This window comes from Propithecus coquereli, unplaced genomic scaffold (genome assembly GCF_000956105.1).
Source record: "Propithecus coquereli isolate 6110/MARCELLA unplaced genomic scaffold, Pcoq_1.0 Scaffold501, whole genome shotgun sequence".
Classification (NCBI taxonomy): Eukaryota; Metazoa; Chordata; class Mammalia; order Primates; family Indriidae; genus Propithecus; species Propithecus coquereli.
Genome location: NW_012150853.1, coordinates 1,242,824 through 1,266,595, shown reverse-complemented (window position 1 = coordinate 1,266,595; position 23,772 = coordinate 1,242,824). Strand labels below are relative to the sequence as shown.

The 23,772-nt window shown below is 54.7% G+C and overlaps 1 protein-coding gene across 1 annotated transcript in view; it reads left to right on the top strand.

The window, feature by feature from the left end:
* The window catches only part of B3GNTL1 (UDP-GlcNAc:betaGal beta-1,3-N-acetylglucosaminyltransferase-like 1), a 95,713-nt gene that overhangs the window by 67,740 nt on the left and 4,201 nt on the right, over positions 1-23,772 (top strand). The window contains exons 8-12 of the mRNA XM_012656363.1: positions 5,505-5,600; positions 11,394-11,518; positions 18,668-18,803; positions 18,949-19,017; positions 19,337-19,411. Coding sequence (XP_012511817.1) covers positions 5,505-5,600; positions 11,394-11,518; positions 18,668-18,803; positions 18,949-19,017; positions 19,337-19,411 — 501 coding nt within the window. The remainder of the gene's footprint in view (positions 1-5,504; positions 5,601-11,393; positions 11,519-18,667; positions 18,804-18,948; positions 19,018-19,336; positions 19,412-23,772) is intronic.

Here is a 23,772-nt window from a genome sequence, read left to right as displayed (position 1 = left end):
CCAGGCCTGCACAGGGTCAGAGTCCCCGGGATCTGGTCACCCCCACTTCTGGTCCCACCCAAGGGCTTTGGGGCAGTGACGTGTGGAGTTGTCACCGCCTGTGGCATCAGCGCCTTCTTCTGGACGCCCCCTGAGGAACCTGTGTCACATAGACTTTATTCCACATAAGTAGGATGAGGATGCTCTGAAGTGACGACAAAAGGCGTAGATGGCAAATAAACGGTAGCAGCCATCACCGTCGTTGGCAGGTATTGTGTCTTCCTGTTACTGATTTCCAGCTTAATTCCATCATCGTCAGAAAACATACTCCGTGTGCTCACAATCCTTCCAAGTCATTGAGACTTGGTTTTTGACCCATCACATGGTTTATTTGGTGAGTGGACCATGCACCCTTGGCAAGAATGTGTCTTCTGCTGTTTTGATTGGAGTCTTCCATCGCCGGCGATCATATTGAGACAGATAACAGTGTGTTTTAAATCTTCGGTGTCTTTGTTTCCTGCTTGTTCTGCCACACACTGGACCGCTGTTGGATCCCCAGCTGTGACCCCCGACCTCCTTTTGGTCTCGGCACAGCTTCCTACACTTGGACGTCCTCCCCAGGCCCTGCCCAGGCCGGGGCCTTTGTAGCACCTCGGAAGGGAGTGAGATGTCCGGGAGCCGCCTGCCCTCCATGCCGCACGCACAGGGTCACCTCCTTCAGGGGTCGGGCTCCAGAAGCTCAGCCAGCCCCTCCTGCCCCTCCCACGGGCCAGGCCCTCCTGGCGCCTGCAGGTCTGGTCTGGTCAGCCCGGCCCTCCCTCCCTGCCTCCTTCTCAGCCTTTGCTCTGCTGGTCCGTGCGTGGCTCCCTGTGGAAGGGCAGCGTGGGAGGGGCCGTGGGTGCAGCTGGTCCGGGGCAGCCACAGAGCCTGACCTTTGAGCATGCGGTCAATATAAAGACTATCAACGAGAAATTTTACGTCCTTTTTTCATACTAAGTCTCCCAAATCCCTCACGTATCTTAAACTCGCAACGTGTCTTGGGACCAGGCACATCTCACACGCTCAGCAGCACACATGGCCGGGGGCCGGCACACGAGAGCCGCCAGTGCTGTGGAGGGACTCGGGCCGCTTCCTCTGGCTCGTCTCACTGCCGAGCCAACAGTGGAAACGCCAGGTGTCCAGCTGCAGGCTGAATGTACCAGAAAATACCTCTGGATTTTTGGCAAGTGAAAGTTGAAAACAGGAAGCTCAATTTTTGCTTTGTGATAGTTCCCAAACAACAGCGTGGAATCTGCTTTTTCCCGACGGTTGAGGGAAAGCTGTAGAGCGTATTTGCTGGGACTTACGTTTTACATCTGCTAGAAAAATGCAGGTGCTCAGGGGGCCTCAGAGAGACCCTGCCAGGAGCTGGCACCAGGTGCTGTGGCTGTGCCCGCCCTGACTTCCGGAACCCTCCTGGGGCCCTGCCCGTCCCACGTGGCCACCCTTATGGCGGCACCCACTCGTCAGAATGCAGAAGCCCCAAAACATTGATGTGCAAAATGCAGAATGCTTGAAGTCACTAATCTCACAGAACTGCATTGTTTCACTTTAAAGTGTTCAAAGATTTAAAAGAAAAAAAAATTTTTTTTCCAAAGATGAGGTCTCTCTGTTGCCCAGGCTGGAGAGCTGTCGCTGTTCACAGCCATGATCACAGCTCACTGCAGCCTCGAACTGCTGGGCTCACGTGATTCTCCTGCCTCAGCCTCCTGAGTAGCTGGGACTACAGGTATGGGTCCCTGTGCCCGGCTTAAACAATTTTTTTGAGGCTGTGCCTTTGCAGTCAAGCCCGAGCCACCCACAGATCTGATCTCCCCCTAGGGACTAGGGCAGCATTCCCATTTGTGGACTCATACAGTGCGGACTGTGGGGATCGCTTTCTTTCCCTCAGAAAAATGCTGTCAGCGTGTGTCCGTGTTGCCGCCTCTGTCGTAGTTCATGTGTTGCTGGGGGCTGTTCCATGTGTGGCTACCGCAGCATTTATCATTTATTGATAGGTATTTGGGTTGCTCCCAGTTTTAGGCTATTTTGCATAAAGCTGCTACGAACACTTGTGTACAGGTTTGTGTGGACATGTGTGTTATTTTTCCTGGGTAAATACCTAGGAATGGAATGGCTAGATGCATGGAAGGTCTGTGTTTAACTCTCTCAGACACTGCTCGGCTGTTTTGCAAAGCGGTCACATTGTTTACCTTCCCTTCAGTACTGTGAGATTTTTACTTGGGATTGTCTGTTTTTAAAATTTTAACAGTCTTAGAGGGTACAGAGCTATTTCATTGCAGTTAGAACTTTATCTCCCTGTCCCTGGCGTCTGCAACTAGACGCAAATCATTGTCCCCTACCCCAGCGTGGCAGCCAGAACCGTCTCCAGACATCACCGGATGTCTCCTCCAGGGCAGATCGCACCCGCCGAGAACCACAGCCTCGGTGTGTACGGGTCTCAACCAGCCGGCCTCCCGAGAGTGAAAGGGAGGCAGAAAGTTGGGATCTAGAGGGTGAACAGTGAGACGGGCTCTGCCATAGTGGCGGTTCTCAGACACGTCCTCCTGCCTGACACTGGGATCATGCGCACGGCGCTTCCGCGGATGCGTTAGATTCTGAAGGACGCCAACTCAGTTACATGCAGAACACTCCTCCGCTGACCCAGCAGGAACATGAACATGCCAGTGCGTGAAGATGATGGTGCTGAAGGGGTCGAATCACTGCCCCACCCCCCAAAAGACATACCCAAGTCCTGACTCCCAATACCTCAGACCGTGACCTTCTTCGGAAACAGGGTCTTTGCACATGTGGTCAAGTTGAGACGAGGTCAGTGACCCTTGTCACCCCGTGATCGGTCACTGCGTCGGGGCTCACAGGTGCTGCCCGCACAGCCTCGTTGGGAGACCGGAGCAGCGCTCTGTTCGCAGAGGCAGGTGGGGCGGAGCTTGCAAGGTGCAGGTCCGGGCGCCGGCGCCCAGAGGCTCACCCCGTCCCGGGGTGCTGCGTGGCCTGTGCGCTTCCCTCCGGCCTTCACACCTGAGGCGATGGTGTTTCAGGAGTTACTGAAAACCCTCAGGAACCCTCCGTGGAAGCTGCCCTCCACCTTCTCCTCCGTTCCTGGGTGGAGGCCGGCAGGGCTGGCCCTGGGCGAGTGTCGTGCTGGGAAACGCCCGCGTCACTGCCGCAGGAACCCTGGGCTGCAAAGCCGGGACCCTCCCGCCCCAGTCGTCCTTTCTTCATCTTGCCTACAGGGCCCTGAAGTCAGGGAGCTGACGGCTGCTGGTCTCGGAGGACACACGGGATCCCCCTTTAGAGGCCCCCCCAGCAGGCTTCTCAAAGGGTTGTTGAGGCCTCACAAATGCGGCCTTGCTGGGAGCCATGTTCAAAGCCCTCAACCCCAGACGCTTAGCCAGGTCTCAGGCTGGCACCCGACTGACGGGGCCAGCGTCGTGGGGCGTCCACCTCACTGGGATGCCGGTCTGGCTGCACGTCCTCGAGCGGGAGGGCAACTTCGATAAAGCACCCCAACCTCAGCACCCTGTACCCCTGACCCTGCACCCCGACCCCAGCGCCCCCGACCCCAGCGCCCCACAGCCCCGACCCCAGCACCCTGCACCCCCGACCTCAGCATCCTGCATCCTTCCTCCTGCTCCGGAGGAGTTTCCTCCTGCGTGGCCAAAGAGAAAATAGACCGTGAGAGCGGGTGGGGGATGGGATGAAGCAGTGGGGGAGGGGAGGGGTGAAGCGCCTGGTAGAGCAGAGGCTGCTCATGTATTAGGGTTACGGTCCATCCTGAGTTGACTTTTGTGTGCTGTGAGGTAGGCGTGTCCCGTTCATTCTTTTGCGTGGTGTCCAGCGCCGTTCATTGAAATGACTGTTCTTGACGCCCCTGAATTGTCTTGGCAATCTCATTTGAAATCAATTGGTCGTAAGTGCTTGGGTTTATTTCCGGACTCTCAATTTTATTCTGTGCACATCTGTGTCCTTATGCCAATACCACATAGTCTTGATTACCGTAGCTTCGTAGTCGGTTTTTAAATCAGGAAGTACGAGTTCTCCAACTTTGTTCTTTTTTAGGATTGTTTTGGCTATCCTGGGTCTTTTGTATTTCCTCATGAGTTTTATCATTTTTATGAGGTTATCATTTTCTTCCAAAAAGGCAGTTGCAATTTTGAGAGGACTGTTTTGAATCTGTAGATCAATGGGGAAGCATTGTCATCTTAACAGTGTTGTCTTTCGGTCCATGAAAATGGGACATTTATTTTCAGTCTTTCATTTCTTTCAATGATGTTTTATAATTTTCACTGTATAAATCCTGTACTTCTTTTGTTAAATTTATTCCTAAGTGTTTTTCGTGCTATTGTAAATGGAAGTGTTTCTTAATTTCATTTTTGGATTGTTTGTTGCTAGTGTATAGAAATACAATTGAGTTTATGTGTGGACCTTATATCCTACAACTTTGCTGAACTCTTTAGCACAGATGTGTGTGTGTGTGTGTGTGTGTGTGTGTGTGTGTGTGTAATTATATTCCTTGGGGTTTTTTACTTACAGGATCATGTCATCTGCAAATAGAGATAGTTTTACTTCTTCCTTTTCAAGTTGTATAGGGTTTATTTCTTTTTCTTGCTTAATTGCTCTGGCTGGAACGTCAAGCACAGTGGTGAATAGAAGTGGTGAGAGCAGATCTCGTTCCTGGCCTTGGGGGAAGCTTTTGGTCTGTCACCGTCTAGTGTGTCAGTAGCTGTGGGTTTTTGTGAATGCCCTTCATCAGCTAAAGGACATTCCCTTTCACTCTTAGGTTGAATAGTTTTATCACGAAAGGGTGTTGGCTTTTGTCAAGAGCTTTTTCTGCCGTCTGTTGAGACAATCATGTAAATTTTGTCCTTTGTTCTATCAATATGGTATATTATGTTGATTGATTCTCATATGCTGAACCATCCTCACAATCCTGAGGCAAATCCACTTGGTCACAGTCTATGAAAGGCTCAGTTTATGAGTATTTTTGTTGAAGAATTTGCATCTATATTCGTAAGGGATATTGGTGTATAGTTTTCTTGTGATCTTTTTATCTGGCTTAGGTATCAGGGTGATGCTGGCCTCATAGAATGAGTTAGGAAGTGTTCCCTCCTCTTCTACTTTTGGAAGAGTTTGTGAAGGATTGGTATTAATTCTTTAAACATTGGTAGAATTCACCGGAGAAGCTCAGTTTGCTTAGGAGCTCTACTGGCTGCCAGAAGCAGAGGGGACGCCTCCGTACTCAGCGAGGCCGGTGAGCATCGGCACAGGAACACGGCCGGCGGGGGCTGCACGTGGCTGCTCCCCCGTCTCAGCCTTGGGCTGGACACCACTGGTCCAGTGGCAAAGTCCCTTGAACGCTGTCCCTGTGGAGAAGGGACACGCAGCAGATTCATTGTCTCTTTCTGAGTGACACTTTGTGGGAAGTAGATTGTAGGTTGTTGGCAACAAGCTGTTCATTTCTGTTGACTGTCAGTAATTGCTTCCAGGTTTTTACCTCAAATGGCCCAACAGTGATCATGCCTACCTGGTTCTGCTCTCGTGCGTGGTTTTCCCACGTGGGCCCTTTTGACGAGGGAGGTCAGGTAAGTGCCAGCGCGGGAGTCGGGTCCTCTGGCGGGTTCTTCCCTCTGGGGTGGGGGAACTGTTATCAGCTGTGTGGGTTCCCCGCACACCTGGCTGCTCTCAGCCCTGACGCACCTATGGGGCTCTGGGGTTTAGGAAGTTACTGACTGCGAAGGTCGCCCCATCCTCCTCCTGCTGTGCCCACAGCCTCTCGATTGTTTTGTTGGAAAAAGGGGATTTCTGTGTGAAGGCTGTGGCCGCCCAGGGCACCTGCACCTGATCCTCACCTGCCCGGTGAAGTCTCCCTGGCTTTAGGCCCCAGGTCGCCTCATCCTGGGTTAGAGCTGTGCGTGGGAAAGCACAGGATGCGGAACGTGTTGGCAGGGTTGACAGGGAGAGGAGCCCGTCCTGTCCGTCAGGGTTGAGCCACAGCCATCTGTCCACACGGGGCCCGGCCCTGTCCTCTGCGTCTTTGCCTACCTGTGGACCCGGGCCCTGGGCGGGGGCATCACCTGCAGGGAGCTGGCCACGCTCAGCCCATGCCGGTCGCTGGCAGGAAGGCGCCGGGACACACACAGGCCGGCAGCGGTCTGGGCACAAGGCTCCTGGGGGTCTGGAGACCGCAGGCCAGAGGAGGAGGTGGCCAGTGACTCAGGCCCAGCCTCCACCTCCTGCGTGTGTGATCTGGGCCGAGTCTGTCTTTCTTGCCGTAAGCCTCGGTTTCCTTATCTGGTTTGGGGTTAGCAGTTCACCAGCGGACGGGTACCACGTGGTCCCTGCTGCCCTCTCCCTGGTCCCTCCCACCTCACTGGGAGGAGAGGCCAGCTTCCACACTGCTCACCCCCTCAGATGGCCAGGATAGCCCACCCACGGTCACCCTGAGCTTGGCAGGTGGCTGCACTGCAGTCGTCCTGCTCTGCCTGTTCTGCTCCTGGGAACTTCCCCAAAGTGAGACAAGCCACACTCATGACTCCCTGGATCAGCTCTGAGTGTCCCACCGGCCTCTGGCACTTGCAGTGTGTTCTGTCTCCACACCTGGAGACTGGCCCACCCTGTGCACCAGGACCTGATCCACGTGTCTGCTCGAAGCTCGTCTCCTGCCCTGCTAGGCTGCCACAGCAATGCGTCCCTGGGACCGAGGGTGTCAGGAGGGGCCTCAGCCAGGCCCCACCGTGCTCCTCTGGTCCCCGGGCCAGGACGTGCCCACCACCGCCCTGCGGACACAGAGCTGCTCTGCCCTTGCAGAGTGGACAGCCTTTAGCTGGGAAGATGCATCCGGTTTTATACTCACAGAGGCAGGGCTGGAGGGTCAGAGATGAGTGAGATTCGGGGTGGGCGGTGACTCTGTGCTGGAGAGGGGAGGGCCCCGCTGAGGCAGCAGGTGTCCCTGTGGGCAGCCGGCCCTCAAATAAAGTAACAGAGATGACGTTTTCTTGGTTCAGACAGGTTTACGAGGGCAGGTATGGCCTTAAGAAGGCTTGTCATTGCCACAGGACGGACCTGCTACTCAGAAAAACTGCCACCAGGCACAACAGACACGTTTTGATGTGTTTTCCTGTCTATGGGATAAATGCCTAGGACCAGGGCCACCAAGTGAGATTTATGAGAAACCCGTTTGCGCACAGGGACGCCGCTGGGCCCGCCAACACGGGTTCCCGTCACCCAAACCGCTGTGTTGTCCGTCCTTCCATTTGTCCTTCCTGGCAGGAGCTGTGATCTCTCACCGCACTTTGAATGTGCGTTTCCAGAGTGACTGGTGACCTGGGGCAGTTTCTCACATTATGTTCTGTGCAGGGTCCGAGTCTCTGGCCCAGTTCTGAGGGTGGTCTCTCCGTGGTCGGATGCTGGTGCTCTGTCAGATGTCACTTTGCGCATGTTTCCTCTGCTTCTGGTCTCTCCTCGCTGGGACTCCCTCACCTGCAGTTGCCCTGAGGTCTTTAGAGCAGGACTTTGCGTTTCCGCCTGCGTCTTGCGGTCTCGTCTTCCTCCCTCCTGCTCCCGCAGGCTCGAGTCCTGCACAGAACTCACGGCTGTCGTCTGACTGAGGGCGGCGGCTCGGCCCATGCTGGAAGCCATCGGCCACTCCTGTACTTTTACACGTCCTCTGGGTACCACGGAGGATTTTCGTTCTGTCCTAGTGGTTATCTCTGCACCGACCCTTTTTCGAATGCCTTTGATCCCGTGTTGCCTGATTAAGCCTTTTACGTCTGGTTGGTTTTCGTCGCTGGAGGTGTTAACATTTTGACTCCCACTTGTTGCCGGCACAACGCTCAGCGAGGTTGCCCTGCTTCCGTCTTTCTCCCCTCTTTCCTCCCATTTTTGCCCACTGTTTCTCGTATTTCCGAAGATAAACGTTCACGCAGCAGTTTCCAGCCTGGTCTCTGTCTCTGCCGACTTCCACCTGCTGTCGTGTCCCGTCTCTGCCGCGTGGCTGAGCAGACGGTTGTCCAGTCGGCCCTTGGCCTGACGAAGCTGTGCTGTCCTCGAGTCCTGCGTGTGCAGAGCTGCTCCTCGGGCCTGGTACTTGGGGGGTTGGCTGGGCGGGGAATCCTGGGTTCACACTGTGTACCTTGCGTGTCTTGGAAGTGTTAGTGCTGTTGCCTTGAGAAGCCTGATGTGCGTGAGTCTCGCCTCTGTCAGCTGCGTGGCCTGTTTGCCTAGAGACTCTGAAAATTGTTTTTTGCTGTTCAAGTCTAGTAGTTTCACTAGGATTTGTCTTAAAGTTGATCTGATGGGGCTTTTCAGGGTGTAGAACTAGATTGGCTTTTATTTATGAAAAGCTTTCTTGGCTTGTAGTTTTAAATATCAGCTACGTTCCATGGCTTTGTTTCTGTTTCAGAGACTCCAGTTATATTGGTTAGATTTTCTTAGTCTTCCATTTCTACAACTTTCTCTCAAACTGTTTTACTTCTTTCTTTGTACAATTTTCATTTTCTTTGTTACTTGTCTTTCTTCAGTGTCCCTTATTTTTGTTAAAATCTGTTTTCCCTTGAGGATCTTGTAATTTAGTCTTCATTTCTCACATAATTTTGTCTCTTTTTTTCTATTTCCTTTTTGAGTTTAATCAACCCAGTTTTATTTAAGAGCTTTATTGAAGTATAATTCACATATCATAAATCACTTATTAAAATGTGCAATTCAATGTATTTTGGCAAGTTCACTGTGATATACAGTCATCACCACAATCTAATGGTGGAACATTTTCATTCCCCAGAAAGAACTGTGTGCCCAGGATCCGCCTGTCCTCACCCGGCACCAGCCTCCCGTCCTCATCCTTTTTTTGGGGTCCCCCCTTCTGGGGTCCACTTTTGCATTTGGTCACCGAATGTCCCAGTCAGGATGGGTCTCCACCCCGCCCACGTCCTCACGTGGTCACTGATCTCGGAGGGCTGTTTACAGGGTTGTTTTTTCTGTTTCGTGGTTTGGGGGGTTGTTATTGAGAGGGAAGGGGTTGAATTTTATCCATGGGAGTGTTTGGTTCCTGTTCTCAGTTTTCTTCCTGTGCATTTTGTGCAGATGAGGACTTTGCTCACCCGTGCGTGTCTGCGGACAGACCCGGGTTACCTGATTCCTAACTCAAGGTCGCCCCCTTCTGTCACTGCGTCGTGAGTGCAGCCTCCGGGACCGGGGAAGGGGCTGCGGAGAGGGGTCGATTCTGTTCCTCTGTCTCGGGAACTGAGCCTCTGGCCCACCAGGTCCTCAGCGTCTGTGCTGGGCGGGCCCCCCCTCCCCCATCCCGGGAGCGACTGTAGTTCCGACTTCTCTTCCATGCAGTTCTTTTGGACGCTGCCATCCCCCAAAGGCCGCTGCAGCTGGTGAGGCAGCTTTGTGCTTTGCTGATGGTCCTGCGATCAGATCTGTCCCTGTGAAAATGTAGATTTTGGAGGATGTGTTGAAAGGTTTGGGTTTATGTGGCCACATTTCCTTAGTTACCCTGCAGCCTTCCTTGACTTTTTCTAAGCTGTGACTCCTGTGACTTCTCCTCCTCCTACCACAGCCCAGCCATGGGGACACCCACCGACCCCGAGTCCCAGGCTCATTATGTGCAGGTGTGTGTCCTGGAGGCTGCTGAGTGGATCTGGGGGAGACGTGAGAGCAACGGTCCAGGTCCCTGGGACACGGCAGCAGCCGCTGGGGGAGGGGCAGGAGGACGAACCTCTGCCCTTGGCATCCCCTCCTCGTGGGGGCAGGGGCTCCTGCAACTAAGCCCTCAGTTTTTTCTTTTTGCTAGAAATAAGGAAACCCCAAAGGTCAGGTTCTTCCTGGTCATGAGAAGAGTGAACACCTGTTTTCTCTCTTCCTAACCCCGTAATGTGTTCAGAGTTCCAACATGCTCTTTAAAGTTGCCTTTGGAAACACAGAAAGTTAGGAAAAAGAAAAAGTGACTACATCACCTGTTTAAAGTGATGTGCTAACCAGTACACCTTAGAAATCTTGACCCTAAATTACCTGCAAACCTGCACAACTGCTCTGAGTTTCTGCGATTCCTTGGTCTTTATTATGGATAAACTTTTAGTGCAATTGTAAACGTAATTTTGACACCTGTTTTTTAACTTAGTATTTTATTCTAAATCTTTTCGTATCATGGTCTTTGTAAAAGCTATTCCGGTTGGGTGCAGTGCCCGTCAGTGCTGCGTCTGATCTGCTCAGCTGAGGCCGTTCGCGCCGTTGACGAGCCGCCGTGGAGCCCGTGGGTTTCTGTGTGGAGGGCCCTTCCTTAGCGGAGCTGCTTTGTCGTTGCAGCCTTAAGGGTGGTTTTTCAGACCCCACGAAAACATAGAGTCCTGTATAGACTTCCTGGCTGGGATCGAGTTAGGGTGGCTTTCTGCAAGGACTGTGGTGAGCGGTCCTGGGCACGAACGTAGCGTTTCAGAGCTGACTTCAGGAATAGATCAGCATCAGGAAACAGGATGAGTCCAGCTGCCCGCCGGGCGTGGCAGTCCCCCTGTGCGGGAGGAAGCTGGCTGCACTCGCTATTAAACTGTCTTCCGAGTTCGAGAGCCGTGCTAGGCTGCCCCAGGCTCCAGCAGACACCTGCTGACCCAGACGGGCCCAGACTTGGGCCGCAGAGAGGGGTGAGCGGACGGCAGGGTCGCCCCTCTCCCTGGTCAGGGTCTTCTCCAAGCTGGGGGAAGGAGGGCCAACTTCTCACAAGACAGAAAAATCCAGAGGGAATGTGCAGAAGGCTCCCGGGCGGAACCCCTCGTGGTGAATTAGCCACATTGGCCAAGGTTCAAGCGCCCGAGTCTGGACTCGGCAACGTGACGCTGGGTCCTGAGGCTGCACCTGCCCCTCGCTGGGCTCCCTGTGAGCACCACCCACACCACCGTCCTGTGCCCACAGTGGACAGTTCGAGCCCCTGACCTTTGGCCTCGGGAGCAGGGTGCCAGCTGCCAGCAGGACACCGCCAGCCTGAAGCCGGGGAGACAGCTGGACAGACGGCTGTGCGGGGACCTCAGGCCTGGACCCCACCCCGTTTCCTCAGCTCCCTGCTCCCCCGCAGTCCTTTTCTGCCCAGCAGAGTGAATTCCAGGCAGGAGCAAGAATGCAGAGCGTCTGGTTCCAGCCCACTCCGCCTGTTTTAGGGTCCATTTTTCCGACCCGTTAAGAACATCCGTTGCTAACGTCCCGTCCTTGTGGCCATCACCCCACATCCCTGTTGGGTCTCTAAACTGGTTTCTTAGCAACAGAAGCCTTTTTACCAGTTTCTGATCGCCTGGATTAATGCACACGTGAAACACATTTGGGACGGGCTTGTTCTTCTCGCGAGAGAGAAACACCAGCAACAGTTCCTGCTCCTCTCGCCCTTCCAGGGCGTGCCGGAGGACCTGCTCTTCTTCTACGAACACCTCAGGAAGGGCGGCGGGGTCGTCCGGGTGGACCAGACCCTGCTCCTCTACCGCTACCACCCACAGGCTGCCACACACTCCGTCCTCGAGTGAGTAGGTCCCGGGAGGCCCAGGGTGGGCGGGGCAGACTCGGTGGCTATGGCCAGGGCTCCGCTGGCAGCTCGAGTCCCGTAGGCAATGGGGAAACGGTGCGCGAGGCGTTCTTGGAGGGCGCATTTCCCAAAGGGGCCGGGGAGCCCAGGGGGAGGGCAGATGTCTGTGCAAGGTGTCCTTTGGAAGTCTCACTCTCGCTCGATTTACCCTGGCTCGACTGTGGAGTGGGAGTGCAGACATCCGCTGGGGCGACAGCTGGGAGGGGCCACACCCTCCACCCGGGGCGTCACGGCAACCGGGAGACCGAGCCGAGCCTTGGGCGGGTGAAGAAGGCCCGAGGCTCCCTCTTCGTGCCCCCACAGGCTGGGCGTGGGCTCGAGGCTGCTGTTCTGGGACCTGGGCAGGGGCGGGGAAGTCAGGGTGAAGAAAAGGAGGGGAGTGTTTGCCCCTCTTTGCTTCGAACCGTACGTGTGAAACAAGCGTCGGCCCACCCGTCACCTGTGCCCCTCGCCGCAGGGCTGCGCACGCTTGGCCCCCTGGACCCGGGAGGAGTGGCTTCAGGTGTCCTTGGCTGTGATGAGCCTGACGCAGGGTCTTGCCTTGAGTCTCAGGGAGCAGAGTGACTCTGTTCTCGCCCTGGGCAGGGCTGAGACTCGTTGTGGGGTTGTGGATTATCCGATGGGCTTGGGCCTCAGACCTCAGCATCCAAGTGGACTCCGGTGGTCCTTGAATTTTTGCACATGTGCTATTCAACATTTAAAAACTTTGCTTCTTTGTTTACAGCTTTAAGCAAAAGAACTTGCCTTTGTGTTTTCTCTTGCCTTTTGTTAGATCTGAATTTTGATACAGTAGCTGTAGCAGAGCATCATTGTTGGGGAGTTTGTTGTCATGAACCTGACCCACTGGTATGGTTCACACACCTGGATAAAAGGTCACTTAACAAGAAAACGTAACACTCCTAAGTGTGAGCCCCTGGTAAGAGTCTTAAAACACAAGAAGCAGAAACTGACAGGAATGAAGGAGCCATAGACAAATGCAGGATTATAGCTGGAGAGCTTAACTCTCCTCTCAGTAACCGACAGAAGCAGGGAAAAGGCCAGGCGCGGTGGCTCACACCTGTAGTCCCAGCTACTCAGGAGGCTGAGGTAGGAGGATCACTTGAGGTCAGGAGTTTGAGATCAGCCTGAGCAAGAGCGAGACCCTGTCTCTAGTAAAAGTAGAAAAATTAGCCGGGCATGATGGTGGCACCTGTAGTCCCAGCTACTCAGGAGGCTGAGGCAGGAGGATCACTTGAGCCCAGGAGTTGGAGGCTACAGTGAGTTACGATCATGCCACTGCACTCCAGCCTGGGCGACAGAGCAAGACCCTGTCTCCCCACTCCAAAAAAAAAAGGAAAAAATCTGTAATAACAAAGATTTGAACGACACTATTAACCAACTTGACCTAACTGACATTTACAGAACCCTGCACTCAACTGCAGAGTACGTTCAAGGCCAAGATACATATTTTGGACTGTAAGACAAGTCTTGATAAATTTTAAATGATTGTAGTTACACAGGGTATGTTTTATGACCACTGTCTTAGTCCGCTCAGGCTGCTGCGACAGAACACCAGGGACACAGGGTTACGAGTGACAGAAACTCACTTCTCACAGCTCTGGAGGCTGGAGTCTCAGCAGATTCGGAGTCTGGGGAGGGTTCCTGGCTCAGCCACGGCGTCCTCCTGCTGTGTCCTCACACACGGGCCTCTCCGGGGTCTCTTATAAGGGCACCAAGTCCTGACCACCTGCCAAAGGCCCCACATCCCAACCCCGGCACTTGTGGTCAGGGTTTCCACATGAACTCCAGGGGGACACGAACACTCGCTATGTAGCAATGGCACAGAATTAAATTAGAAATCATTAAGACATCTTGAAAGTCCAAAAGATTCAGAAATTAAGCAGCCAAGGAGAAACGTCACAAAGAAAACTAGAAAAAATGTAATAACAATTAAAACATATGTCAAAGTTTGTGGACTGCAGCTAGCAGAGTTCGCAGTGTAATTCTATGGCTGTAAAAGCTTGTGAAAGAGGAAACAGCAATTATCTAGGTTTACACTTTAAAAAGCTACTACGGCAACAGCAAAGTAAACTTCGAGGAAATAGAAGGAAAGGAATAAGTGTGGAAGATGATGGAACTGAAAATAGAAAGTCAATAGAGAAAATCAGCAAAGCCAAGAATTGGTGGTTTGAAGTAAAATCAGTAAGACTGACAAACCTCTAGCAAGACCGATTTTAAAAAGAAAAAACAGAATTAGCAGTACTGGGAATGAAAGGGGTTATCATAGAGATTCTACAGATATTTCAAGAATAAATAATAATTAATAATTAGTAATTTTAAAAGTTTCCACAAAGAAAAGCCAAGCCAGATGGCTTTGCTGACATGTTCTATCAAAAGATTTAAGGGAGAAATAGTACCCATCCTCCACAGATTCTTCCAGAAAACAGAGAAGCAGAGAGCGCTGTGGGTGTCGCGAGGGAGCCCGACTCGCCGCGTGAGCGCCAACGTGCTGCCAGGACGTTACGAGAAAGTCACGCTGCAGGCCGATACCTGCCATGTAAATGGTACAAAAATCATCATAACATATTAGCAAATAAAGTTCAAAAATACTTTACGTGAAACAATAATACATCATGAACACAAGTCTGGTTTAACATTCAAAAATCAATCAGTGTGGTTTTTTACATTAACAGAATAAAGGAGGAAGGTCACATAATCAACCCAATGGATGCAGAAAAAGCATTTGATAAAATGTAATACCTGTTCATGATTTTTAGAAAATGCCAGCAAACTGGAAACAGAAGGGAAATTTGTCAATCCGAAAACACCTCCAAAGACTTGCGGCCTCAGACTGAGCAGTGGCCGACTGAGAGGTGCCCCGAGGCCAGGGCAGGCAGGTGTCTGCTCACCATCCCGCAGTGGCCAGTGCAGTGAGACAAAGCACAGACAGTCGGAAGTGGAGGTAAAATTACCGTCTGTAGATGGCATGATTGTGTCTTGTAGGAAATCAGGACCAATAGTTTAGCAAGTTTTCCAGGATACAAGTTCAGTTTTATTTATTTATTTTTTTTGAGACAAAGTCTCACCGTCACCCGGGCTAGAGTGCCGCAGCATCAGCCTAGCTCACAGCAACCTCAAACTCCTGGGCTTAAGCGGTCCTCCTGCCTCAGCCTCCCAGGTAGCTGGGACTACAGGCATGCGCCACCATGCCCGGCTAATTTTTTCTATATATTTTTAGTTGTCCAGCTAATTTCTTTCTATTTTTAGTAGAGACGGGGTCTCGCTCTTGCTCAGGCTGGTCTTGAATTCCTGAGCTCAAATGGTCCTCCCGACTCGGCCTCCCAGAGGGCTAGGATTACAGTTCAGTTTTATATATATGTAAAATATAATTATATTTACATATATGCCATATCTATAGAGTAACAACAAATGAAAAATGCAGGTTTTAGAAAAAATGTACAACAATGGCATCAGAAGCAAAATACTTAGGAGAAAACTTAACAATGTGTGTGTGTGTCCTCTACACCTAAAACTACAAAAAAAATGCTGACAGAAAATGAAGACTTTTAGGGAGAGAGATACGCCAAGTTCGTGGGTTGGAAGACTCAGCATCGTCAACGTGTCGGTTCTCCCCACGCTGATCTACGATGGACGCAATCCCAGTGAAAGTCCCAGCGGGCCTCGCTGTAGAAATTGATAATGTGATTCCGAAATTCACATGGAAATTCAGAGGACCCGGAATGGTCTAAACAATCTTGAAAAGAACAAAATTTGAGGACTCGTGATACCTGACTTTGAGACTTACTCTGAAGCTACAGCCATCAGGAAGATGTGGCGTAAATGTGGGCGAACACATCCGCGACACAGAGAAGCCAGAAACGGGCACGATCTGCTGATTCTCCACAAGGTCCCATCTCCATGGCCGTTCCGTGGAGAAAGGACGGTGTTTTCAGCGAGTGGAACGACTGGGCAGAAAGTGAATCTGAACTTCCCTTTCAGCTATAGGAAAGTTAATTCAACATAGATCTCAGGTATAAATACGAAAGCTAAAAGATCTAGACGGAAACACCAGCAGATGCCTTCATGACGTTGGGATGGGCAAGACTTTGCCATAGAAGACGGCAGAATCAATAACCATGTAAACTGATAGGTTTGACTTCATCAAAATTGAAAACTTTTGCTCATAAAAACGTTATTCGCGTACTGGATCTAAAATCAAAGTCACACTGGGTGGTGGCCACAGGACCCCCAGCCCGCGGCGCAGCGGGAGCGGCCCGGCTAGGGAGAAACCAGGCGGTGGGCCAGCGGCCAGGCCACACGCACCCTCCTGTCTCCGTGCGATAAAGCCGTCTTTGTGTTCTGAACGTTTTTTTCCGACATGAGGCTTTGCCACCCACAGCACGAAAGAGGTGATCTAATGTGAGTTTCTGTATGGGATTAAACACCTCCGAGACGCTCACAGGTAATGAGCTTTAATTACAGTCTCGAGCTCGCTGAAGAGTCGAGTTCGTGCAGATCTTCTCTCAGAAGGTCCCTGTTGCAGAGAGCTGCCTGATTCTGTCTCTTTTTTTAATTGAGGAGGGTCAGCATTTATACCATTTAGCATGTTGTTCTATGAAATACTTGAGAATTACCGAAAGACACAAAGGAGCAATGTCTTTAAGAAATGGAACATTGCCCTCCGGCAAACCTCCTGAACCCGGCACCTGCCGTCTCATCCGTTCTGCACACTTTTCCTCTGTGTCTCGGAACAACGTCTCAGCTCTTTCCAAACACGCGAGTCGAGCGTCCTGCCTGTTCTGGGCGCTGCCTTTTGCTCAGCATTGCGGTTGACATCTGCCTGTGTGGACGCGTGTCGCACAGCTCACTGGTCTTTAGTGCTGAGTGGCGCCGCGTGGCCTGGTCACGCCGTGGCTGGTGTACGTCCTCCTGCCAGGGGTGCGTGGTCTGAATGTCTCCCAACGTGCACGGGTGGAAGCGTGACCCCATTTTGGTGGCACTAAGAGGCGGGGCCTTCGGGGAAGGTGTTAGTCACGAGGGCCGACACCTTCACATTAGTAAAAGGGCTGCAGGGGCCCGCGTGGCCCTTCCGCCATGTGAGGACTCAGCACGTGTCCCCTCCAGGGGACGGAGCAACAAGGTGCCATCTCGAAAGCAGAGACCCAGCCGTCCCCAGACCCCCAAACCTGCCAGCCCTTGACCCTGGCTTTCAGCCGCCAGAACCGATTGCCGCTCTTCATAAATTGCCCCGTCTCGGTGTTCGGGGTGTCCTACGGCGCAAGCACACGGCCTTGGTGACGGTCACACGGCGCCTCTGCTGTCACGGGCGATGCTGACAGACCCCCACACCCTCTCTCCTGTCCATGCAGCTCCTCAGCCACCTCTGCTACTGATGCTCTGGGACAGCTGCCTCCCAGCGCAGCACTGTGTCCTTCCCAGAATGTTCCAGAAGTGCTGACGTGTGGGTGGGGAAAACCAGTCACCTGCTCCTGCCCCCCCAGCCCTCAGCCGAGGCCTGGGCTGCGTCTGAGCAGTAGAGAGAGAAGTGCAGAGGGCACCCAGGAGGCAGATTCTCCCTAATTGAGAACTAAAAAAAAAAATGTGAAAATGGGACTCCTGACGGGAAACATGGCAAAACGCGGGTGTTTGCATCGGGGCTATTTCTAAATTTTTTCTCCTTCTAATGTGCCAACATTCTCAAACCAGAGACCACCCAAGAAAACCCAGGAGTTGGGGCTGCCGCGGAGGCAGGGGCCTGGGTCCCGTCCTGGGTGACGAGCGGCCCCTCCGGGGCTGGCAGGGTCTGTCATCCTGACGGCGGCACGCTGCGCCCACCCAGGGCCACCGTGGCCATCTGTCCGCTGTCTTCTGGAACTTTGGCCGTTTTCCTTTCCCATACAGACGCGGCACCCCTCCGAACGGATCTTGTGGGTGGAGTGAGGGAGGATCGGGGTTTGTCTCCCCTCAGGACACCTGTTTGTGACAAGACATTGGAACCCGTCTAAACTGCGCCATCTCGTGAGCGCGTCCCAGGAGTTCTCTGCAGGAGCTGTCCTTGCTCACACATGCACATACACACAACTCACTGCCGTGTGCAGACACACGCACGCGTGTGCATGCTTCAGGGGCTGCCTGGGGGCATGGACTGGGACGTGTCTCCCTGTGGCCCAGGCAAGGGCAGGGCTGTGGGAAGAAGCGGCCACAGAAGGCCGGCGAGGACAAGGCGGCCTCCAGGCAAGACTCCCCTGAAAGGGCCTCAGCCCGCAGCCCCTGAGCGGACAGGGGCCAGATGCCCCTCCTTGCCAGGGCTCTGGTGCAGGCAGGGTGCCCCAGCGTCAGAAGGGGGTGGGGGGCCGCCGGGTCTCACAGGGTCTGAGCAGGTGCAGGTGCCGGCCCGGCCCATAGCTCCTCCCACTCCCACAGCGCACGGGGACAGATGTCTGCCCGCGTCCCCGGGAATTCCCAGGGCTGTCCTGGAGTGTTGCCCTGTGCCTCCGCTCCCCAGGACCCGAGGGGCAGGTCTCTCTTCTGCCCCGCTCAGAACAGCCCGGAACCCGACTGACCCCCAGCTGGCCTTTGCCCCTCACGTCCAGGCCGTCTTTAGTTCTCCAGGGGAAACAGGCCAAAGGTCTCTGCTCCTCTGACACAGCCGGTCTCTTCCCCAGCTGAGGGGCTCGTCGGTTTACTGGAGCCAAAGTGCACGAAGTTCACGGTTTTGTTCTAGACACTGCATTTCCTTAGGTGCTGCCAAGCTGTGCGTCGGGGCCGTGCCTGGGTCCGCGTCCTTCGGGTTGAGGCGTTCCTGTGTGTGTGTTTCCCTCAGAAACGGGGTGAGCGGCACGTGGGGACCGGCCGCAGCCGGATAGGACACTGTCCCCACGTGAGCCTGCAGTGACCGGGGACCCCCAAGTCCCCGCAGCTCTCACAGCCGCAGTGGTGGCGCCTGCGTTTGCCGGGGGTCGGAACCCACCCGTGTCCAGCCTGGAAACGCATCTCGCCCGGGGCACTACCGTGGTGGCCGCGAGGACCCTGCACCAGAACGGGCGCCCGGGAACTCGGCCAGGCGGGCGGGGTGGCAGCGCAGCCATCCGTCCCTTCTCTGCCCAGGGCCACGCTCTGGACCCACCGTGTCTGCTTCCTGGAGGAGCGCGCCCTGCCGCGCTGGGCCACCTTCACCATCTGGAACGCGGGCCGGCAGGGCCGCCAGCTGTATCGCAGCCTGAGCTCCGCCAGCAGGAGCAAGGTGGGCTCCTCACGACCCCCTCCGTCTGCTCTCCCCTGCTCGGCCCCGCCCTTCCCTGCCCTTCCTGGCTCCGCCTCCTCCCCTCCCCTAGCCCCGCCCCTCCCATCCTGCCCCGTCCAAAACCCACCCTGTGCTCCTCCCTCAGGTGGTCGCCTTCTGTGACGTGGACCAGAACAAGATCCAGAAGGGCTTCTACTGCTACGAGGATTCTCAGGTGTGTGGGGGCCGCGTCACCACCCTTGGGGTCACCGCCTGCCCTGGGCCGAGCAGGGCTGCCCAGAAGAGCCTCCCCGACGGCAGATGCGGCTTCAGGCTCCTTGGGGCCCAGGAGCCCGTCCCCAGGGACCCCCATGTGCCCTGGGCGAGGTCGGCCCACCCGCAGGGCCTGCAGGCGGCTGGGGCGTGGGGTGGAGACCTGGGCTCCCCGGGCAGACCGGGACAAACGGGGCAGACTTGGACAGACGGGGACAGACAGGATGCCCCCGACAGCCCTCGCCCCGCAGCACTGACGCCTGTCTCTTCTTGTCCGCCAGGAAAGGCCCAAGCCCCGGGTGCCCATCCTGCACTTCAGAGCAGCACGGCCACCCTTCGTCATCTGCGTGAAGCTGGTGAGTGTCGCCGCCCTAGGAGGCGGGTCTCGGAGTCTGCCCCTGACAGCCCCGTGTCCTACATGACGACGTGGGGCCCAGATGTGGCCCAGTCACACGATCAAGGGCTTGGGGACACGTGGCCACAGCCCCCCGCACCCTGCTGGAGGCCAGCTGTCGTCACACACCCGCTACCTAACCCTAACCCCAGGCAGCCCGGGCACCGGTCTGTCCTTCCTTTAAACGTGTAAAACCAGTGCTCACCGGAGACTCGCAAAGCACGGGCGGGTCGGTCTGGGGGGCCCTGGTCAGTGACCGGATGTGTAGAAACCGCTAAACCCATGCAGCAAAGGTAATGACGACCACTAGGGTCACCAAGGGCCACCCCCGGCCCATGCAGCCACTGCCCCATGGGGACTGTCCTGCTGGAAGCTGGGGGTGCCAACCCTGCCGTGGCGTCTACACAGCCTGTTGGTGCACCCCCGGCAGCAGGCTTCTGGGTTATTTCTAGCCTTCTCTGCTGTCACGCTACATTATGAGCAAATCCACCGTCCCTAAGGGTCAGACCGTTCCTGCCACCGCGCAGGCCTGGGTCAGCGCCCTACCTTGGCGACCCAGACGTCAGCTTCCTGCTCGGGGCTGATGTGCTCGCCCAGGACTGAGCCCGTGTCTTTCTGGTTGTCCGCATCTTTCTGATTTTTAGTTTCCATCTATTGGGGACACTAGTCCATGGTCACTTAAGCGTGTGGCAAGTATTTCCTCCCAGTTGGCTTTTGTGGTTCTGCTCAGAACTTTCCGTGCGGTGGCGTCTGTCGACGTTGGTGTCCTGCTTAGGAAGTTCTTCCCTGAGGTGGGACAGGCACAGCTCTTACACGGAATTACACGTATACGAACGTGAAGTGCCCCTCAGTGACCTGTGGGTTGGGCGGTGAAGGTCACTTCCTCTGTGCCTGCCGTGCCCCAGGTCACTGCCCGTGTGGCGTGGCCTGGACAGCGTCCTGGCCTGCTGGGCCTCAGCCCTCGTCATGGTGAGGTCGGCCTGTCGGTTCCCTGAACATCCCGATGGAATTGAGGGCGCAGGCTGGGCGCGGGGTGCCCAGAGCCGCCGGCAGACGTTCTCACCCATCTCGGTGCACCTGTCCTGGGCACCGTAGGAGTTTGCTACTGTGCACGTGGCGCCTTCCCGAGAGCTGCACCCTGCTGCCACGGGAGTGAGGCCGACTGTGTTGGTCTAGCCGGCAGCCGACACATGGGTCAGGAGGCGCAGTCTCCTCTCTGCAGTGACGCCGTGGCCTCTCTTCCCCCCTCCCCGCCTCGGGGGCTGGTCTTGTCCTAACTGCCTTCCAGGGTGGGGGCTGCCTGTGCTGGGCTGGGCCTGTTTCTGAAGAACCTCCCCTTCCACGTGGTGGTGAGTTCTTCGCCTGTTTTCATCAAGGCCTTTTAACCAGAGAAGGAGCCACCCTTTCATTCCTGGTTTCAGAGTCCCTCTTTGAAACCTTTTTGTAATGGAAAATTCTAAACATGTGCGAAGTAAACAGAAAGCACAGCCGCTCCTGAGCCCAGACCAGCTCTCGCGATGCCGGGCGCTGACCACGGAGGGCCTGGGTCTGTGACCGTCCGGCGTTCACCTCCCAGGGTTTGGGGCGGCTGCCGCGGCCAGCCCTGCCCTGCGGTGTGCGGATGGGTGTGCCGGGCCCTGAGCTGTGCTGCCCGGGTCGTGAGTGGACACAGCCTGCTGCTTCCAGCAGCTTCCAGCCTGTGAGGGCTGGACCCACATCCGGCCAGGGCCAGGGGTGGATTCCCGCCCCACGGAAGCCGTGAGAGATCAGTGTGTGTTGCTGCCTAGTTTGTGGTAATTTGTTATACAGCAACAGGTAACGACCTCATACAGGTCCAAGCGGGCAAACAGTCACAAACAGAGCAAAACCTCAGGGGTACAAGTTTTTGGCAATGACGTGCGTCAGGCCTGTTGTATTGCGGTTCACTTTATTGCACTTTGCAGATGTTGCTATTTTCTTTTTTAAATGGAGGTTTGTGTCGACCCTGCATCAAGCCAGTCTGTTGGGGCCATGCTTCCAGCAACGTGCTCACTTCACGTCTCTGCATCTCATTTTGGTAATTTTCCCAATATTTTAAACTTTTTCATTATTACTTTATCTGTTATGGTGATCTGTGGTCAGTGAACGCTGATGTCACTATGGTAATTGTGGGGAGCTCCATAGACCCCACCATGTAAGATGGTGAATAGAACGTCCTGTGCTTCGCCTGCGCCACCGGCCAGCCGTTCCCACTCCCTCTCCTCGGGCCTCCCTGCGCCCTGAGACGCAACAGTGTTGAAACTGGCCCAGTCAGGAACCCTACGGTGGCCTCTAAGTGTTCGAGTGAAAGGAAGAGTCACACGCCTGTCACCCTGCATCAAAGCCAGGAGCGACAGCTCAGTGAGGAAGGCCTGTCGAAGGCCAGGCCAGGCCGAAAGCTGGGCCTCTCGAGCCAGTCGGCCACACTGTAAATGCACAAGAGAGAAGTTCCGGAAAGAAATCCGAAGCGCTGCTCCAGGGAACGCGGGTGGTGAGAAAATGAAACAGCCTCGTTGCCGACACGGAGCAAGTCTGAGTGACGAGGACAGAGATCACACCGGCCGCGACACTCCCTCGAGCCGACCCTGATCCAGCCGGGCCCTGAGTCTCGCGGCCCCGCGACGGCCGAGGGAGCTGCAGAAGAAAAGGTGGAGCTGGCACAGGCCGGGTCGCGAGGTTTAAGGCAAGACGCCGTCTCCCTAACGTGCGAGCGCGGGGCGGAGCAGCAGGTGCTGATGCAGAAACTACGGCAGTTTATGCCGAAGACCCAGCGAAGCCCAGTGGAGACGGCGGCTACAGCAAACACATCTTCAGGGGAGACGCAACAGCCTTCCCGGGGAAGAAGGTGCCCATCTGGACTCTCACGTGCGAGAGGAGAGGGCAACTCCCGGCCTCGAAGCTTCACGGCGCAGGCCGACTCTCCCGTCAGGGGCCGAGAAGGCTGGAGACTGAGCTGCAGCCGGTGCTCGTCTAACGTTCCAGAATCCCAGGGCCCTTGAGAATTACGCTCCACCTGCTCTGCCGTGCTCGATGAATGCAGCGAAGCCCGGTGACAGCACATCTGTTTACGGCACGGTGTCCTCGATACTTCAAACGCACTGCTGAGAACTGCTGCTCAGGAAGAGATTCCTTTCAGAACATCACTACTGACAACGCGCCTCCTCACCCCAGAGCTCTGATGGAGACGCACAAGGAGATTCACGCCGTTTTCATGCTGCTCACACAGCATCCATTCCGCAGCCCAGGGATCAAGGGATAACTTCAAGTCTTACTACTTACGAAATATGTGCCCTCCCCACCAGGCCCCCGCTCCCCGCCCTGCCTGCGTTTTGAAGCTAACCCCAGCCTGATTCCAGTCGTTTCCCTGCGTATCTCAAAAAGATAAAATCCTTTAAAAAGACCATAATACCACTGTCCCACCCCAAACTTCCGAATATCCAGTTGGTGTTCAAATTCCCTTAATTGCCTTATAAATTGTTTTTTAATAGTTTCCTTATCCAGTAAGGTCTGTGTGACCTCAACGGCATGACCTTTCATCTCCCTGACCCCATTGGGTCGCTGCCGCCCTCCGGTTTCCTCGCAGCCGAGTTGCTGAGGATGCTGCCCTGGGCTCCCTGCCCTCCCGCTGAGGTCTCAGGGCAGAGGCTTCCTGGGGTTCCAGTCTCTGGGCAGGAACACTCCAGAGCTCGTAGGGCACCTGGGTGGTCTCTCGTCCTGCCTTCTCCCGCTGCTGGCTGGGAGAGTCCACGAGACATTTATGGGGGTTCATGTGCCTCTTTTAAAAATACCTGCGTGCTACTCAGTTATATGAACGTTTCCTAGTTTATTATCCAGTACTGATGGGTGTGCCTTTAGGCCTTGATTGTTTTTTGTTTGTTTTTTTTGCTCTGTCACCCAGGCTAGAGCACAGTGGTGTCATCATAGCTCACCACAGCCTCAAACTCCCGGGTTCCAGCGATCCTCGTGCCTCAGCCTCCCAGAGTGCTGGGATCACAGGTGTGAGCTGCCGCACAGCGCTGTAGGCTGTTTTAACATTTGCTGTTACAAACAATGAACGGTGAATAGCTGCCCATACACATGATTCTGCTCAAGTGGCTCTATATGGGATAAATTTCTAAAAATTTCTGGGTCAAAAAGCATGCACATCGTGAGTTCTGGACCCGCCATTCACCACCCAGAGGGTCTGTGCCGGCTGAGCTCCCCGCTGTAAGGGGCCTGGTTTTCTCGCCCTTCACTGCCGTGTGATCAAATCTGAGACGTTTGCAAATCTCGGTGGAAAATGTAGCAGCTCCATCCGATTGGTGA